Here is a 21,015-nt window from a genome sequence, read left to right as displayed (position 1 = left end):
TTAGCAGGACGATGCAAAGACGACATTGAAGCTTTTCAGGGACTCTTACAAGAATTAGAAATTGACACAGACAGTCGCGGGATGCGAAAACAGGAAAACAATCACTACAGTTCACATCCGTCACAATTCCGTGACGACAGAAACAATAACTGGACACGAAAAGTCTATTCTTACAACGCAAATCGTGACCAAAACAGACACCACCCATATGACAACCACTGGCAGAATAATAGTTACAGAGAAAGATCGGATTTCCGTAATAATGAACATGACAGAGGCAATCATAGAAACAGACAATATGGCAACCAGAACTATTATTATTATCGCGGGAGACAGAATAACTTCAGACGCAACGGTCCAGCGCGCAATTACGATTCAGGGAGTAATTCTCCACCACGTGGCCGACAAGAAAGAAACTATGGAATCTACCGACAAAATGACAGACCTGAATTGCATCATAACTGGCGGGATTCCTACAGGACAGGGCCCTCTCGGCAAGGTGAATTTGTAGAAGTTAGGTCTCCTAATCCCAGTAACGACGCGCGCCAACAAAGAAACAGACAATGACTCGCACCGCAGGCAGCTGCGTGCGCCGGCTGGCTCAGAGAAAAATAACATAAGCTAACCTTGAGCAAAATTCCAGTGTTCCTTACCGACGTAATCACATGATAATTGCTTTTCAGTTGACAGTCTGCGTACTGGGAAGAGTAAAGGTTTACACCACATTTGACATGTAAAACCGTTTATTGAAAGATAATCTGATTTTTAACTTTGCCATAAAACATTTCACTTCACATTTCTAGTATGCTTTGTCACACTTAGAAACTGTTAACATGCAACAATGTTTTGAAGTTCACTATCCAGTCAAGAACCTACAGAACATATTTAGACAGTATTTACGAGTGCATTGTTATAGTGAACCAGACATCACTGTGTTATTTCGTGTGTACAGTCTTGCTTGTTAGTTGCACGATTACGTAACGACTATAAGGCTCACATACTTAGAACATTTACCAGTATTGCTAATGAGATTTTAATGCAACATTTTGGTTTACTTGAAAATACGTTCTGGATTTAAAGTACTTTCTGTGAGATACCAGATGATACAGTGGTTAGTTTATGTGACAGCTACACGATTTTATCACAACGCTACTAATGAGTGACAATTTACAATGTTGCTTTTGCAGTTTATCTGTTTTATATCTGCACAGCTTTTCTGAATTTTTCTGGAAAGTAAAACATGTTTTAATAGTAACTTTGTGGTATAGCTACAATGAGACAGCCTTTTCTGTAGCACAACAATACGTACAGTACAGTACTTACTTCATCACGGCAATAAGCGTAATAACTAAGATATCTTTACGCAAAGCATTTCAATTTCGTTTATCATGAGGTAAGTACATTGACTTCAGCAGAACTTAGCTTTCGGAGAACGATAACTACGACACTTCCACAGAGATTATCTTACAACAAGACGCACAGTTTAGCGCTACCCTTACACGTATTTGAGTGATTAATTTTGTACTTAAACATTTATTCTTAAAGGTATTTGAAGTACAATGATACAAAGGTTTTCCATGATACATTTCATTCCATTGCTGTAATCTGCAACACCTGAGGATATAATTACATTAATCCTCAGGGGGGTACAAGCTTACTTTGTGTACCATGTGTATGGCAAGCACAAGGAGCCCTAGCTAATATGGTATTTGCTGTAATCTGCAACACCTGAGGATATAATTACATTAATCCTCAGGGGGGTACAAGCTTACTTTGTGTACCATGTGTATGGCAAGCACAAGGAGCCCTAGCTAATATGGTATTTGCTTATACAACTTTACACATCGGTACCATATTTATCTAACACATAAATTACACAGCTATCTGATCATTTAACTGAGAGAGACAAACATTTACTTTACTACATCAGTGACAGATGTTTACGTAATTACACCATTGGATAACTTCACACTTACGAAGTTGTATTTTGTGAACTGTTCATATTTTTTCGGAAACATTGTGATACTATGAGAGCTTTGAATGACATATTTGGTATGGGATCACGATTTTTAAAGTACGTTTGAGGCAGATGACACTTTTGACATGAGCAGAGAATTTTTTTTAGGTTTTGAAATTATTGGAGGAAGCTATGGAGATTTTGAGAATTTGACTGTGGTGTTATGAAGTTATTATTACGATAATTATGTGTATTATGCTGTTGTGGTATGTTTATGGTCAATAAGCTGATGCTATATGAGTTATTTGATTATGCTATGTATCTGTTATGATGAAATATCGAAGAAGTGTCGACGAATAAGGTAAGGAATAATGAGTAGTGGTTAGGGACTCTAGTTTGTGAAAAAGGATGTCGGAAACCGAGAATCGTACTTTAAGAGTTATGAAATGTATGTAAATGCTTGAATGTATTACAATGCCGACGAAATCTTTTTGGACACTGTTATATTAATAGAATCTTGTTTCTACAGATGTGTAACGCAAATTATTGACCTGTGAATTTTTTTTATATGAGACTGCCACTGTAGCGGAAACTGGTGTCGTAAATATTTCGATAAGACAGTTAAGTGACCACCTGCATGTAATGCGTCGTGGGCACCCAGCTGCGCGACAACCACCTGACAAAAGAAAGCCATTAGTTTGTGCCTTTCAGAGGCACAGGTAAAAAAAAAGGGGAGGCCATTATCCTCGCTATTGACATTCCTTTGTAGAAAGCACCGCAAATACGACACGCTCATTACTGAGAAAGATACTTACATCTGACACCTGATTATAACAAACGTCTTTCTACGAGAGTTGAGAGAATTCTACTAACTTATGAAATGTCACATGACTATTGAATGATATTTTTATGCTTTGTCCATAGTTGCTTATTCCATTTGATATCTAGTTTCCAGCTGTGGGTTTATAAAATAAAATTAAATGCATTTGCTAATGTGAACACTTTCTGTCAACAGATCTATTAAATAACGATTTTATGATCCACATTCTTCAAAAAGGAGCACTTGGAAAGGAAAGAACAATAAGAAGGGACTAGTAACAGTAACTGCATACATAATTTTCTTTTCAAGTACATGGTAATATTTTTTTACAATAAGTTGTTGTGGTGCACCAGTTTAATTACATAGATATTAAGATGTGAATATACATTTCCCTTATCTGCATTGTTGTCTTTAGTGTAATATTTTTATGCTTGAGCTTTACCATGTTTAGATATAAGTTACTGCATTTGCTGCTGCTGTTTTCCTGGCATAGTGCTACTAAATATCACTTTGTATTACTCTGTTAAGCTAGTTTTAGTACTGATTTATTTTTCTTGTTTGCTGCGCATTGCCTTATATTAGTTGTAATATTGCTGCCTTTTTTTGCCAATTTCCATTTTTTTATCATTGCTTTTTGTGTAAATTGTTTTGTGCTGCTGCATTGCCTCATCCCTTAGTTAAGCATCTGAGCTCAGTAGATTTAAGTTAGCTTAAGAGGGGGTAGCCTATATAAGAGAATGATTTGCGATGGATTGGAAGAAATACATTGAGAAGTTATACGAAAAAAATACAGAAATCAGTTATAGATAAGACTTCTTGGAAATAATGAAGAACGAAGGGAGATCTCCGAGAAGTAAAGAAAGTTTTGTTTGCAAAATACTGCAGTAAAACAAACCCTGTCCTTTCCTTGTGTTATCCCACTATTTGTTTGTGTACCCTTGTGTATTTGTTTTCTTGCTGTCTCTGTGTGCTGTTTCATAGAATTTTTTCTCTTCTAATACTAAGCTACATTCACTATGATGAGGAATACTGTTATCCTCAAATATAATTTGCGTTAATAACATGTTATTTACTTCGTAAAGATGTTTACACATTATTTATTCTGTTTTGTTCTAATGCTCATGTGTGAAGTTGATGTTTCAAAAGTTATTCTGATCTTTTATGTATGTACTTATGTCATAATTTTTGTAACACTGATGTGTATGTTATTTCGATTCTTTTGTAAAGCCTGTATTACTGCAAATGTTATCTGTATTGTTATGTTCTTTAATGATATTTTTTTGTACCTTTGTTATTGTATTCTTATGTTATAAAATTGTTATTGACACCAGTTCATCAAATTAAGTAACTTGTAAATTACATTTCACTGCACACGTTTCTGTTGGTCATAGTATATGGACAATATGTGAGAAGTAGGGACTGATAGTGTTTGCACATGTGTTAATAACTCAGCAAGGTACTGGTTAACAGCATTGCTGGTTCTTAGGACAATTCCAAAAACTTTGTGAGTGGACAAGTGGTGGGTTATGGACTTGCTATGTTATCCGCAAGACTCTTCAATGGTGATTGTGCGCCTGCACAGTCAAACAGATGGCTGCTGGCCATCTCTACAAGGACTACAGTGGATCTACACCTTTGACGACCCACCGGTACCATTATTTCTACAAGGACTGCAATGGGTCTGCACCTCTGGTGGCCCACTAATACCGTAATCTCTACCAGGACTACAAGGGGTCTACTCTGTGATGACCTACCTACCAATATTCATCAAAACTTCGACTGACTCTGCTGTGGGTTTGCTCTGTTGTGGCCCATTACCTGTCTGCATGTCAAGAGTCAGCACTGTCTTTCGTTGGAAGGACAACACTACTTCTTCAAGACTGCTTAGAAATCCACTACTTCCAAGTGCAATTTTTTTTATTGCTCAGACTTTGAAAAAAACACTGCAATTTTACTGTGATGAACGATCAGGACTGTCTTTATGGACTGTGAGAAAATTTTAGCTTCTGACCAACATTGTATCAATAAGTGTGTGTATTTGATATCTTTGTTATAGTAATTATGAAAAATTTTATCAAATCATTATTGGCCACTGCCCAAAACAATTTGTAAAATTTTTTTGTGGGGAGCATGGGGGCTATGTAAGTAGGCTGTTTAGGTTTTCTTATTGGTAACGCCACATAGCGCTCGGTATGAAAAAATCACTGGCTGTGCCATGTGCAGTCTGTGTTTAGTCTGCATTGTTGTCTGCCATTGTAGTGTTGGGCAGCGGCAGATGGATGCTAACAGCGCGTAGCGTTGCGCAGTTGGAGGTGAGCCTCCAGGAGTGGTGGACGTGGGGAGAGAGATGGCGGAGTTTTGAAATTTGTAAGAACTGGTGTCATGAACTGCTATATATATTATGACTAGCGAGGTAAATACATTGTTTGTTCTGTATTAAAATCTTTCATTTGCTAACTATGCCTATCAGTAGTTAGTGCCTTCAGTAGTTTGAATCTTTTATTTAGCTGGCAGTAGTGGCGCTCGCTGTATTGCAGTAGCTAGAGTAACGAAGATTTTTGTGAGGTAAGTGATTTGTGAAACGTATAGGTTATTGTTAGTCAGGGCCATTCTTTTGTAGGGATTATTGAAAGTCAGATTGCGTTGCGCTAAAAATATTGCGTGTTAGTTTAAGCACAGTCTTGTAAAATTTTTCTAAGGGGACGTTTCAAGTTCTCGTGTTTTTGGGCCTTTCTTCATTCGGGATACTCTAACAGGAGCTCATTATTTGCAGTTATTAGACGAAGATATGCTTTTCCTCTATTGCCTGAAGACCGGACATTTCCTCTTTGAGCGAAGATGCCCCATCTCATTATGGATTTTAGCTGTCCAGACATACCTCAATATCCACTTTCGCTGAAGAGGGATTGGTCGTAGAAGCCCAGTGGGGCGGCACGAAGATTCCAGGATTTAAGTCCGTAAAATTTCTATCTGCGAGAACGTGTGAAGGCAATTTCATATGGTATAAAGACGAGAAATCTTGCACATTTCAGGGAGAGGATTGTTGATGCCTGAGTCTGCATTCTGGTATATATGTTGATTAAAGTGTGTGAGGAATGGGTGAAGCCAATAACAACCAGCATTATGCTGGTACGTGTTGGACAACAAATCGAGCACATCCTATAGCTATATATGACGGTAGTATCTGTTCCCGAAAGAACAATTACTATAGATGACCAAGCAGTTTTGCTAGAAATGAAGTGATAACTAAATGGACACCCTAGCTGAAAACAGGCTTTGATGTACTTCATTGGGGACATGCTGAAAATGTGTGCCCCGACCGAGACTCGAAGCCGGGATCTCCTGCTTACATGCAGACGCTGTATCCATCTGAGCCACCGAGGGCACAGAGAACAGTGCGCCTTGAGGGACTTATCCCTTGCACGCTCCCCGTGAGACCCACATTCCCAACATGTCCACACCACTACATTCGTAGTGCGCCTAACAGATGTTTGCCCAACATACTCATTACTCGTGGTCAGGGCACACATTTTCAACATGTCCCCAATGAAGAACACCAACGCCTGTTTGCAGCTAGGGTGTCCATTTAGTTATCATTTCATTTTTAGCAAAGCTGCATGGTCATCTACGGTAACTGTTCTTTCGGGAACAGATACTACCATCATATATAGTCAAAATTCGGCTTCCCGGCCATTGTCCTTCTTGTGCGAATGCACACGACATGCCCGAACTCGTACGGGACTTGGTAGATTAATTTGCTACTAGTAATGAGTATGATGGGCAAACATCTATTAGGCGCACTACGAATGTAGTAGTGTTGACATGTTGGGAATGTACTCGTAGGTCTCACGGGGAGCGTACAAGGGATAAGTCGCTGCAGGCGCACTATCCTCCGTGCCCTCGGTGGCTCAGATGGATAGAGCTTAGATGTAAGCAGGAGATCCCGGCTTCGAGTCTCGGTCGGGGCACACATTTTCAGCATCTCCGCAATGAAGTACATCAATGTCTCTTTGCAGATAGGGTATCCATTTAGTTATCATTTCATCCTGTAGCCTCTGTGTGTTATCACCAGCTTTTGCTTTATTCTGTATAAAATGTGATATCATTCGAGAGTGAATGAAGTTACCTTGCAAACGAAAGAAACGATTATTTTTCTCCATGTGTTTTACACGTCAAATGTTCCTCCTCCATTTGAAAATTACGAGTTGGACCGAAGAAGGTGCATTTTAAAAACGTCCAGCATGTTATTAATGTACCCTAACAAGATTTCCCCTCTTCCATCACATACTATACGACTTTAAAATATTGTTTGGACAGCTGGTTTTGTTTTAGAAAGGCGGTTCTACTAAGTGTAAGGCTGTCATTGTAATCAATCGATAAAAATAAGGATGTTCATTGGTAATTACATATAATTTGTTTTTAATGAGTTGAGAGTATAATTAACCTAGTGGAGAGGGTAAAAATGATACGAGAGAGGAGGTGTGTTTTTAACTCTCTCCAGGTAGAGCAATGATCCATGTAGAGTCATGTACTTTTCAGCCAAATTTCGTGGGAGCTGTTGCGTTAGAGGGAGTCAAAATTCCGAATGTTTGGGACCAGTTTCCAAGTTCCAACATTTGTATTACAACCAAGGGAACCTCCCAAAAACTGTGATCAGTATTGCAGGATGTGAACTATTTGTAATTTATTACTGGGATAAAGCTATCATTTGTCCCAGGAAAAAATTAAAATTGTGTGTGTGTGTGTGTGTTTGTGTTCGTGCATGTGTGTTAGGGAGGGTATGTATGTGAACGTGTATTTAAGGTTTTTGAGGTACTAGATACAATACAAAGAGATTATTGTGAGTAAAAATAATAAATAGAAAGACTCAGATAGGCAGGGGAATATCATTTCACTAACAAACTAGCTCCAACTTTTCCCTCCTTTACTTTTCCTGACCTGACATGTTCCACTGCAGGGGCCTACCTATTGACTTCCCACATACAACTTATATTTAAGATATTATTGTGAGTAGCTTTTGATTAATTTGGGCTCTGATTTTCTGTTACTGTACAAGCACGATCGTTTCTTCGAATTTATCTGGAGAGTGCTAATTCTTATGAAAGTTTTCAGAACAGCTCTTTAATGCTAGTCTGTTTGCAGCCGAAGCGCATTTTAAAATTATCCATTAATTATTTCACTCTCTCGACATTTCAGAATTTTTGTTCTGTCTCTTTATTGACTTCTCTTTGTTTCCCTCTGGTTTTCATAGGAACTGGCAGAAGATTTTCTGAGGTATGGCTGTTGTGTTAACATTTTCTTCCTGTTCTGAGGTACAGATAATATTATTGATACCACACGCATTTGTTATTCTTTAATACCTTTTTGCAAAAATAAAGATTTCTCCAAGAATGTTTTAATGGTGTAGGTGGATTAAATGCGAATTGTAACTCAATTAACATTTTTTAAAAATATATTATGGTGCTATATTGTAAAGTGATATGAAGAATGACAACATGAAGGTCATAAACTAAGAACTCAGATACCTCTAGATCACATTTGTTAGAAAGACTTTCTTTAACGGATTACACATACTTGCTTGCTAGAAGTACTAGGTTCATCTGCTCTGCTAGATGTAGATGCCCTTCCACTTTCAATTTGCTTTAAGGCTTTCACATCAACTCCGTCTATGCCACTTTCACCAACATTGCCCATGAGCCTGTAACGAAAAAAAGTTGTAAAGTTATAATTCAAAACATGTAAGTCTTCCATGCAACCTAACACTGTGTAAATTTGAATGGAGCCCCCAAAGTAAGAACATGAGAAACTGTTACTGTTGACAGTGTTACTAGATACAGCAACGATAAAAATGGACCAAACATCATATTTTGATATTTTAGGCAATTCAACTATTTCCAGAAGAAAATTACTTTCAGAATATTTGCAAAACCAAAATACGTGACTCGCCCTGAAACCTCCATTAAAAGACGCAAAAGAAGAAATAGAAATATAATTAAGGTACCAGAAGTGTCAATTGTTTTTAATAACCGACATTAAAATGGCAGAATATTAAAAATGGGCTTCAGACAACGAATATGTCGAGAAGGATTCCTGAAAATGGTTAGAAACGTTGAAACGCAGGTGTTAATAAAAGACAATTCCATTAAAATTAAAAAAAAATTAAATAAACTCAAGGCAACGGCCATGGGTGATAAAAGGTTATAAAATCTTAAATATGCTTGCAGTATCTTGAAACTGTGCCTTTGCTAATTTATTAGTTTGTGCTAACAGGACTATCCCTGAATAAAGGTTAACTGCGAAACTAACATGAATAATTAGAAATGGTAATCGAGCAGTATGTGGGAACCAAAGAGGAATAATTTCAAGAAAGTCGTCACTTAAAATGTGTGCTCCAGTTCTCAGCAACAGAATTACGGCATTAATGGAAGTATTAATCACAGAGGAGCCAATAGGTTTTGGAAAATATCGTTCTTGCACAGATAGTTTCACTAATCCTCCGATGCTTGAAAACAACTCGACATCAACGAATAAATGCATTTAGTCATACTTTGATATTAAAATGCCCTTGGTAAGTTAAGCAGTAAACTTCTGCGGGAAAGAGTCGAAGAAGCAAGGAAGAAAGGAAGATTAGAGTATAACATCCTGTCGACAGCGTGGTCATTAGAGACGGAGCACAGCTCGGATTAAAACTCGGACTACTAAATCGGCCATGTACTTTCAAAGGAACTATCCCGGCATTTTCGAAATATGAAACCTAACTCTGGATGACCGAATGGGGATTTCACCTGTCGTCCTCCCAGTGCGAGTTCACCTCGCCACTTCGCTCCGTGAAAAGAGCAGAGAAAAGAGGGCTACCACAGCTTCTGATATTAACGCAACACTGCACAGTGGAACAGCTATAGTGCTACAAAACAATACGAACAGATTAACCGTGGAGATCGTGGCTAATATAGGCTTATAAGACTGAAGCATCTTGTGCCCTACTCTTTTCAACATATATGTTAATGATCTTGTGCATCACAATATAATAAAACACAGTAAATATACCAATATAAATGCTTTAGACAGGTTCGCAATTCTTTTTTCCTTAATGACCAAAATTATACTGCAAGAAACACCTTAAGAACTTCAAAGAGGATTTCATCAGCCAGATGTGCAATCTCCTAAGTATGATTTAGAGATAGTGTTTAAGTGAATTAAGACGGGATTTTGAAGGAAACGACCCGTTAACGACTATATTAGTGATTGAGAACATCTGCGGAAACAAGCACAGAATTTTACTTTTTTAGCATGTGACTTGACATATAATGTCAATAATATGTAGGTTATAAAACAAACAAATTTAGTTAAATAGCGCAAGAACCTTGAAAATTGGAGCTTACGTGAGACTAAATTAAAATTCTGAAATGACAATACTGGTTACAATAAACAGGTGTAAACTATGGGTTATTATTGTTATTAATATGGCTTACATTGTCTTTTTATATTCATATTTAAGGATTACATACATAAATCGTTAAATATACATAAAATGCATAATATAAACAATCGATCAGAAACAAAAACTTTATAATTGAATATCTACACTGATTAGCCAAAACGTAATGACCACTGACCACCGTGACATTGGATGCCGCTTGGTGGCGTTGCGGGCGCGTAACAAGAGTATACAAGCGGAGCAGACACGCACGGGGAATCATCTTAGCGAAGATATGGGCTACAAATGGCGAAATCCACTGAGATAAGCGACTTTGACAAAGAGCCAACTACTGTTCCGCATAGCCTGTGAAAGAGTATCTTGAAAACAATGAAGCTGGTCGAATGCTCAAGTACTACTGTCGTGAGCATCTACGGAAAGAGGTAGAACGACAGTGAAACTACCACTCGGCGCGAAATGGCTGGACGTCCACGACTTTTCATAGAATGTGGGGTTCGGAGGACTGTCTGCTCTGTAAAGTAGGTCAGATTGTCATCTGCGGCATCTTTGCCGAAAGAGCACAACGCTGGTGCACACACAAGTGCACCGTTCATCGTACGTAGTTGAACATGGAACTTCGACAGACCACCCCTACGTCTTCACATGTTGACCCAACGACCTCGTCAATTACGACTTCAGTGGGCACGGTACCATGGGAATATGACCGCTGTTCAATGAAAAAGTATAGGCTCTTCTAGCGAATCACATTTTTGCTGAACACTAGGTCCCTGGGCGTCTCCCCAAACGCCGTCATCGCAGGCTGGTGGGAGTAGTATTATGGTATGGGAGACATTCTCTTGGGCTTGCGTGGGACCTATGGTAGTAATCGAAGAGACGCTGACAGCTTGGCAACAACCTACATCCCTTCAAACGCACGTTGACCGACTTTACCTGGTGTAAATCCTATAGAACGCATCTCGGTGACTAACGGGCGCCATCAGCGATCCACTATTTACGCGAATTACATGACCTGTGCGTAGACATCTAATACCATATACCTCCACAAACCTACCAAAAACTGTCGAATCCATGGTACGCAGAATCAGTGACGTATTTCGTTCCAAAGACGCGCAAATAAGCTGTAAAGCAGGCGGTCATAATGTTTTAGCTCATTAATGTATGTCTCCTGACCAGTCCACATACTTGGTCCCACCAAATTTAGTTACCAACAATATGGGTTAGGGGTAAAGAAAGAAAAGTGTATACTACCTTAACGCAGTTTCTGGGTGCTGTAAAATGATATACATGAAGATACCATATTAGAGGTGAAGGAATTCGCGAAGAGTTAAGTAAAACGATGCAACCAACGATATTGCTTCATCTGAAACGAATAAATGACAGAGAATGGTGCACGTGCTGTTGTGGGCATACTGGTTAGTACTCTGTTCCAGCCGCCAGGCAGTCGCTGACTGCCTGTTGCATCAGCACCACTGGCATCGCGCTGTCAATACGCACCGACAGGGCTTTACTACTACGTAATGATGCCACAAATGTTGTAGTTTTCTTTCTTATAATATGTGTGACTGTTAATGATGTTTTCTTGAGCCACAACGGACAACATCCTGATGTCAATCCACTGCAACTCACCATGCCTCTGTAGAGGCCAACCACCCTGATCTCTACAGATACAGAGGGGTCCAAAATATGTATTCACTGTTTAAAAGCCCATAACTTGCAAACTAATTGACGGAGTTGTCTCATTTTTGGTGAAAATGTAGCTTAAAATCCAACTTAAAGATATCACTGTAGGTGTTTGGAATGGTCGCCGTTAACATCCACACACAAACGATGCACGAACTACTGACTGCAACGTGTTCAGTTGGATATTTGCACAGGAATGTACAATGGATTCTCGAAGTTCATCAAATGTGCGTGGCTTTTGTCGATAAACGACGCCCTTTAGTGTTCCCCACAGGTAAAAGTGCAGAGGAGTTAGGTCTGGGGAAAGTGGTGGATACTCCACAGCACCTCTACGGTCTCTCCATCTTCCTGGTAGATTTTCGTCGAGATACGCCCTAACACGATTTTGGTAGTGGGCTGGGGCACCATCTTGTTGAAAGTAATCTCTTCCATACAAGTCTCGGATGGCAGGTAAAATTGATGTCTGAAGCTTCTGAAGGTACATCTCACCGGCAACTGTGCCGTCAAAGAAGAATGGCCCAATCAAGCCCCGGTAAGACAACCCACACCACACATTTACTCCTGGCAAATTCACGGCATTTTCTATATGGACGTTCGGATTTTCGGCGGCCCAGTAGATGAAAATATGGCGATTTACTGTACCATTGAGTTTGAACTGTGCCTCATCAGGCCACACAATCATCTCTGCAAACTCTTCATCGTTGCGCACCGTATTAGTAAATCACTCGCAGTACTCCATTCTATGATCTTACGATCTGGGTCGTCCTTGTTCACTGCATGTAGCAGTCGTGGGATGTAGCACTTCCACTTTGCTGTCTTCAAAATTCGCTGAACACTTGAGGGACTCACTCCAGTTTCACGGGCACACTGTCTCACAGACTTCTGTGGTGAGCGAGTGAATTGTTGTAACACACGACGGGAGTTAGCTGGACTTGTTACTGTTACAGGTCGTCAAGATCGTTGTTTGCGTACATCTTTAACACACCCTTCGGCTTCAAATTTGTCTCGAATGCGTCGAATCGTTAAACGTGTAGGTGGCTCTGTTTGATACTCATTTCTCCATTGCCGTTGAACCTCATTAATGTTTTCGTACTTAAAATACCACTTCAAAACTGACTGCCTTTCATGGCCTTGCACCAGCCATGTTTACTCGAGTAACTGGGTGCAACTAAGAACAAAACACTGACTATCTGGCGACTGTAATCTGACAAAACAAAACAACGCGATACAGCCCTTGTGTGGCGATTGCCGCAACTACAAACTATTACGCTACCAAAGACGAGGCAACTCCGTCAATTAGCTTGCCAGTTATGGACTTTTAAACAGTGGATACATTTTTTTGGACCCCTCTGTATATTAGACATGTGAGATACCGTCAGACTTCAGGAAGAATGTAATAATTTCAATTACAAAGGACAATGTTGCTGATAGGTAGGGACATTACTGAACCATCAGTTTAACAAATCATTATTGCGAAATACTGACATGAATTATTTTCAGAAGAATGGGAAAACTGGTAGAAGCTGACTTTGGGGAGGATGACCTTGGGGAAGGTAGTTTCAGGTTGCGGAGAAGTGTAGGAACACACAAGGTAATACCGAACCTACAACTTATCTTAGAGGATCTGTTAAAGAAAGGGAAACCTACGCATTTGTAAATTTAAAAATAATTTGACAATGTTGACTAGAATATGCACTTTGAAATTATTAAGGCAACAGGAATAAAACCCGCGAAACAAAGGTTATACAGGGTCTCCCAGAAATGTTGCAAGAGACTTCGAAGGATTGCAGAGGGAGTCTTGAGGAACAATTCGAGGATGGGAGCCAGTTTCCGGAAACGGCATCCAACGACACCACAGAGTGTCGAAGCTATAATAAGCACCAGTACCTGTCGCTAGGGCACCTCTTCGGCAGCAAATCTGACATTGTACTCAGACGGCATTTAGAGGAATGTCTCGCAGTGTTGCTTGTTAATCAGTGATCGCGACTGATTGTCCGACAGCCAGTGGAGAAGATGGAGCTAGTTCCTGCAGAGAAAGGCCTTGTCTTCTATTAATGCGATGCTCTGTTGCCTTAGTCTATGACGGTTTCGGACACGGGTTTTCATCTGCAGTTTAATTATCTTTTGGTACCCTTCAGAATTTTCAGTTCTTTACCGGGGTACAGGAGGGAAACAAACTGCTGACAGAAACCCGAGCCTGACGCCGTCAGGCCTATCTATGCAGCACTTAGCTCCATCTTCTCCACTGGGGATCGTGGCAGTCAGTCACTATCTCCAAATAACAAACAACATTGCGAGATGTTCCCCTAAAAGCCGTCCGTACACCAAGTCAGATTTGCTGCTGCTGAAGAGATGCATTACCGGCAGGCGCCAGCGCCTATAACTACGACGCTCTGTAGTGGCATTGGATAACATTTCCAGACACGGGTTCCAGATCTCGATTTATTCCTCAAGACATTTTCCACAACCCATCGAAATTTGTCACAACATTTCTGAGACACCCAATACTCATCCGGAAAGCGACTGCGCTCATAAGAGTTGAAGGACATAAGAGGAAGGAGTAGCTAAGAAGGGCACTGAACAAGAGGTAAGAAAATGAAGGAGAAATATGGAAAAATAATTAATGCTCAGGAAGAAGAAATAAACACTTTGAGATTTGCTAGTGGCAACATTATTCTGTCACAGACAAGAACAGACTTAGAAGATCAATTGAACGGAAAGGGTAATGTCTAGAAAAGAATTTACAAGATGAACACCATCGAAAGCAAAACAAGGGTAATGCAATGTAGTCGAATTAAATCGAGGGAATCTGTGTAGATCAGATTACGAAGTGAGACACGAGTAGCAGTAGACGAACTTTTCTATTTGGGGAGCGAAAGAAGTGATGACTGCCGAAGTAGAGTAGAGAGAATATAAGAAGCAGACTGGGTGTAGCATGAAAGAACTTTCTGAAAAAGAGGAATTTGCTAACATCGAATATAAATATAAGTGTTAGAACATCTTTCTAAACGTATTTGTTTGGAGTTAGCCTTGTACGAAAATGAAACGGGGGTGATAAACAGTTCAGACAAGAAGAGACTGAACGCTTTCGACGTTTTCTACAGAAGAATGCTGAAGGTTAAATGGGAAGATTGCATAATTAATGAGGACATACTGAATCGAACAGAGGAGACAAGAAATTTAAAGTACAAATTGACTAAAAGAAGAGATCGGTTGACGGGGTCACATTCTTAGGCATTACCACAAAGGTATTGGAGGGAAATATTGGAGGGGGGGGGTAAATATTGTAAACGGAAACCAAGGAACGATTACAATAAGCAGTTTCAAATCTATGTGGGTTGAAGTAGTTATTCGGAGAAAAAGGAGTTCACAGAGGATACACTCACGAAGAGCTCAATCAAATCAATCTTCAGACTGAAGACCACAACAACAATACTTTTCTACTTTTCATTACTTCGAGAGCAAAATTATTTTGATTAAACCAGCAACAAGTGCGGAAATTTCAGTTTTAACTTTGACGCATATGCCCAACATTTGAGGTAGCTGCAGACCAGATGAGTTTCATTGTATGATGCTCCATCGTCTGAATTTTGGATAATAAGCATGCATGTTTGTGACAGAATGAAATACAGCCTTGAAATGAATAAAAAATACAATTAATAACTCTTTAGAAAATTCTGTGCATTTCTTAACCATCATAAATACAAAGTACAGGAACTTCACATTCCTCAACATCCTTTCTGATGAGGCATCTGTACGACGCTCGCTATATTGTCCTAGGAATAGGCCACTTCGTCGTTCTTGTACGGATCCTTTCAGGAATTTCCACTCTATACCTACGCATTCACATTAGGATCTTTTTCGGTTCAACTTGACATTTCTCAAGAATAAAGTTTTCCATAGGAGCTATACAGCACACCATGCCATAAGTGAGGTATTTAATGACGGGTGTGTCTCATTCTTCCTATGAGATCCTTATCTTCTTCGTTTTACGCTTGACCTCTGATCGTCAGAACTCAACATGGGAATTCTATGACTGGATGGGGAAATTTGACACTGTCAGCGCTGTTAAATATGGAAGACATGATGACAGATATTCACGTGAAAACATTCGATCACTTTTGTTTAAACCAATTTTGATTGCATTTGCCAAACAAGAAACGTTGTGCGTCAACTTACAATAAGAGATATTTTTAAATATTCAAATAAAAACAGCTAAATTTACAAACATACTTACTTGTCTAACTCCTGCAGACGCTTCAGTTCTGCATGTATGATTCGTACTCGCTCTGCACGTTGTTGTTTCAGATACTTCGCCATTTCGTCCTTTGAGGTTTGACAATCTGCAATTACAGTTCATCAGTTGAAATAAAAGAATCAGTATGAGTGTGTATGTGACATATATACTAAGTTTATAAGTTTTGTGGTTTTGGATACTGTGTTTTCCCTTTGACAAAGTTAGAATGGAGGGAGAGATTTATTTTGAATGAATCATTGCACTGGTAGGTACAGAAGACATGCGGCCTTATGTCTCTTATTAAAAATGAAGAAAGTTATCTAGGTACAGGAGGCATGACTCCCAATAAGGAAAATAGAAAACTGAAGTACTCGTCAACGCTAAAATCGGAGAGGGTGTGCTCTTGTCTTTTACTGATGTATAAAACGGACCACTCAGACAACTGATGATCCAACTAAAGCTCAACGTGGAGTCCCATCTTGGACGCAGGTAAGCATTTTCCAGAAATATGTAGCTGTGCCAAAGGTTGAAGTATTTCAATAAACTCAAAACTTGGAAGTACGGAACTAATTTTTGGTATCCTTAATGTTTATCGAATATTGTGCCAGACACAGAAGTTACGAGGTAAGATGTCAAGGACAAAATATTTCCTCCTGGCAAAAAAAGACTCTCTCAGATGACAAATGCACTTATTTCTGACATTTTTCCTTTTCAGGTCAATGGTCTTTCGTTCTATGAATTTCCACTGAATAGATACTGTCTCCTACGCGCTGTTCTTGAACGTCTGCAAAATGCCCTTCTACGCCTGCCACAAGTACTTCATTGGACTCAAAACGTCTTCCAACTACAAATTTCATTGCATGTGGGAGTAGTTCGGATTCTGAGGACACTGACCCTGATGAACAGGGCAGTTATTCCAGCAAATGCTACGAGAAATTCTTCAGCCCCCCCTTCAAAGTACAGTATCTGTTCAAAGGTATCCAGACTCCAGTAAGTAATTTGGAACTAAGCTCCATATGTCACGAGAGACGGACCCCTCAGTATGAACGGAGGTGGGGAATATATCGCGTTGTCAATAGAGAAGCAATAAGAGAAAGAATGGATCGGCCAGGGGATCTCGATTGTGGACTAATCATCGTGTGTCATCTGAGTAGCAAATCCATCAACAACATTTCGACCCTCTTAAAGCTGGCTGGTATTCATGCTCTAGGGTGTAGCGTCTTTGATTAGTAATCAAAACGTCTTCGGTCATGGGTTCGAAGCCGTCACCGCGTAGATTTTAAAGAAAAATCATCAGCAGTGGCGGCCGAGGACTTCTGGCATAAGACGTTACCCGTACTCAGCCAATAGCATTGTCAAAGAAGAGCGGAGAAGCGGACAGGCGTTCAGGGCACTCCGTTGCCCTTGAGATGGAAAACTGCCCCTAAAGGCGGACGAGCCAACAATGGTCAAAGCCATGGGAATTGAGAAGTCAAATCCAACCACGAAAATAAAGACATATGAGGTTTATCCACAGGATGAACTTTTCACTGGCAAAAGATTGCGGACATGTCCCCTATTCAGATCTCCGGGATGGGACTGCCAACGGAGAGGTTACCATGAGAAAAATATTCAGTAAGCAACGAAAGGATAACGTTCTACGGGTCGTGGCGTGAATGTCAGAAGTTTGAACGTGGCAGGGAAGCTATAAAATCTGAAAAGGGAAATGCAGAGGCTGAACGTAGATATAGAGGGTCAGTGAAATGAAATGGAAAGAAGACAAGGATTGCAGGTCGGGTGAGTGTAGGGTAAACTAAAAGCAAGTATGGTAACATTAAGAGTGCAATGGTAATTTCACTTTAAAAGTGAGGAGAGAGCGGATAGAGGATAAAAGTACACTGAAGGCCTCTATGAGTGGGAAGACTTGTCTGATGACGTCAGAGAAGAGGAAACAGGCGTCGAAGTAGCAGAGATAGGGGATCCAGCATTAAAATTAGAATTTAAAAGAGCTTTGGGAGACTTAAAATCGAATAAGGCAGTAGGGATAGACAACATTCAATCAGAATTTCTAAATGATGTTTGAAATTCTTAAATTAAATTTCTAAAGGATGTTTTAAATGACAATCAGTTTGGCTTTAAGAAATGTAAAGATATCAGAGAGGCAATTCCGACGTTGAAGTTAATAATGGAAGAAAGATAAAGAAAAATCAAGATACGTTCAAAGGATTTGTCGACATGGATAAAGCGTTCGACAGTGTCAAATGGCGCACGATGCTCGAAATTGTGAGAAAAATAGATGTAAGCTATCGGGATGGACGCGTAATCAGTAACATATGTATCATAAAAGTAAGCGTACAATGTGTGTGCCGCTGAAACTCAGAACGTTCCAGAATGTTTCACAATGATCCGGGACGTTCTGGAATCTTCGGGAATAGTCTGGAACATTCGGGAAGATTCCACAGTATTCGGGAACATCCCAGATCATTGTGGAACATTCCGAACACTCTTGAATGTTGTGGAATGTTCTAGAACATCGTGGACCATTTAAAGCCGTTTTGGTATGTTCTGGAATTCGCCACTGGTGGGGCTACCCATTGGGGTATACAAAGTACGAGCCGTCGTTGATTCGAACGTCAGTTTCTTATCAGTGACGAAGGGAAGCATCGAAAAAGTAGTGCAGTGAGTGAATAAAAGCAAACAGTGAAGTGTGTGTAGTTAAAATGATACAGTGACTGAATATGAATCGAAAATAAAGTGTATTTGTTAGTAAAAAGTTGATTTGATTTACAACTAAGACAATGTCCAAACGTAAAAGAGGAGGAGATCTTTCCAATTCTGAACTAAAGCGGCGAAAACAGAAAAGAACAGAGGAAAAACGAAACAGACGAAGAGCACGAAGAACTTTTAAGTTCCTCACCAACAAGAATGAGCACCATAAGCAGGGAAAGCGAAGAACAACGAAATGAAGGGCTTGAAGAATCAATAATTGCGACACGATCTTATAATAAAAGACTGCGAACTCAAGTCAGTCATGAAAATATCACCCTAAGTGGAGCGCGGACGAGGACAAGTAAACAGTACAACCTAACAAATGGAGAATTCCACTACGATCCGACGAAAGAGTACAACAAACACAAACACATCGTAATCGGAAAAAGGGATAACATCTGCCAATTTTGCAACGCGAAAAAGTTCAGTACAGTGACAACAGGGTTCTGTTGCACGAATGGCAAACATTCGATTACCAACACTGGAAGCATCCCCGCAGGAATTTTTACAGTACATGACCGAGGAAACTCCAGAATCAAAACACGTTCTTCAAAATATAAAAGCGTACAACGCTTACTTCCAAATGACTTCTTTCGGTGTCACTTCGAACAACACTAACAGAGGTGAAATCGATTATGTTTTTTCCATCCAAGGACAAATATATCACAACATGGGATCATTACTACCACTACCAAACGAATACTATAAATTTCTGCAAGTATATTTAATCGGAAATGATGAAGCGAAAATTGATCACCGACGCACAAATGTCTGTGGATTGAGACGAGGAGGTGTACAGAGGATCTTACGCAAGTACAGTCAACTAATTCACATACTCAAAACAGCACTATACCGATGATTTCTAATGACTATAAAGTTATATATCGAGTCGACAAAAGACCACTTGGAGAACACGAACGTCGATTTCATACACATCAGCAGAGACACATCGTTCATATGATACCCTCCAGTATCCATTAATATTTCTGCACGGAGAGGACGAATATCATTTTAATGGGAAACAAATCCAAACTGAAAGAGCAATAGAAACAAACAAAAAGGCACCTCCAAGGAACCCTATGATACCACTTAATTGTAAAAGACAATGAAACATACAATCAAATTCTCACACTCATCGTTTATTTCAACAGTTCCTGATAGATGCCTATGCAAAAATAGAGCGGAATGGGTGCTTTACATGAGACTGAATTAGAAGAAACTACTCAAGGAAGAATACATCCACCTTCGAGACGCAATCATAAATGATGGAAACATTGAAGACATTGGAACAATGATAATCTTACCCTCATGATACATAGGAAGTCCAAGACACATGCACGAATACACTCAAGATGCCGTGGGCCTACATAAGAAAATATCGATAGCCTGACCACTTAATAATAGTCACATGCAACGTCGTGGCCAGAAATTAAAGAACAACTAAGGACAGGCCCCTACTCATCGACACGACATTAAAGCCCGAGTTTTCCGACAGAAACAAATGAGATTTATTGAAATCCTCACAAACTACCACATCTTTGGAACCATTAGCTGCTGGATGTATGCAATCGAATGGCAAAACCAAGGACTGCTTCATCCACACAATATCATATGGCTACACTACAGAATTCATCCGACAGATATCGACAAAATCATTCCATCATCATTTCCCAATCAACAAGAAGATCCGGAACTGCAGTGAAAAACCTGATTCACGGATCATGCAGGCCGTTAAACCCCAATTCGCCATGTGCGAGCGATGGAAACTGTACAAAAAATATCTAAAACCGATCTTGGACGACATACAAACCGGTGTTGATGGCTACCCCAAATACAGAAGGCGATCAAGAAAAAACGATGGCTTCGCAGCAAAAACGCAAATACGAGGCAGTGAAGAACTGGAAATAGATAATCACACTTCTTTCCAAAATGTTCCAAGCCCACATGAACGTAGAATGCAGCAATTCAGTGAAATACATCTAATATGTCTTCAAATATGTGACCAAAGACAGTTAAATGGCAGTTTTTCAAATAATAGTCAAAGACAGCGAAGAACAAAACAGAAACGACGAGATCCTCATATACCAAATGGGAAGATACATCAACAGTAACGAAGCAGCCTGCGGGATTTTCGG

The 21,015-nt window shown here is 39.7% G+C and overlaps 1 protein-coding gene across 1 annotated transcript in view; it reads right to left on the bottom strand.

The window, feature by feature from the left end:
* Positions 1-21,015, bottom strand: part of LOC126354347 (uncharacterized) — a 203,994-nt gene that overhangs the window by 13,068 nt on the left and 169,911 nt on the right. The window contains exons 7-8 of the mRNA XM_050003922.1: positions 16,133-16,238; positions 8,352-8,475 (exon numbers count right to left, since the gene is read on the bottom strand). Coding sequence (XP_049859879.1) covers positions 8,352-8,475; positions 16,133-16,238 — 230 coding nt within the window. The remainder of the gene's footprint in view (positions 1-8,351; positions 8,476-16,132; positions 16,239-21,015) is intronic.

This window comes from Schistocerca gregaria, chromosome 3, assembly GCF_023897955.1.
Source record: "Schistocerca gregaria isolate iqSchGreg1 chromosome 3, iqSchGreg1.2, whole genome shotgun sequence".
Classification (NCBI taxonomy): Eukaryota; Metazoa; Arthropoda; class Insecta; order Orthoptera; family Acrididae; genus Schistocerca; species Schistocerca gregaria.
Note: the sequence above shows the minus strand (reverse complement) of the source record. Positions and strands in the feature narration are given on the sequence as shown.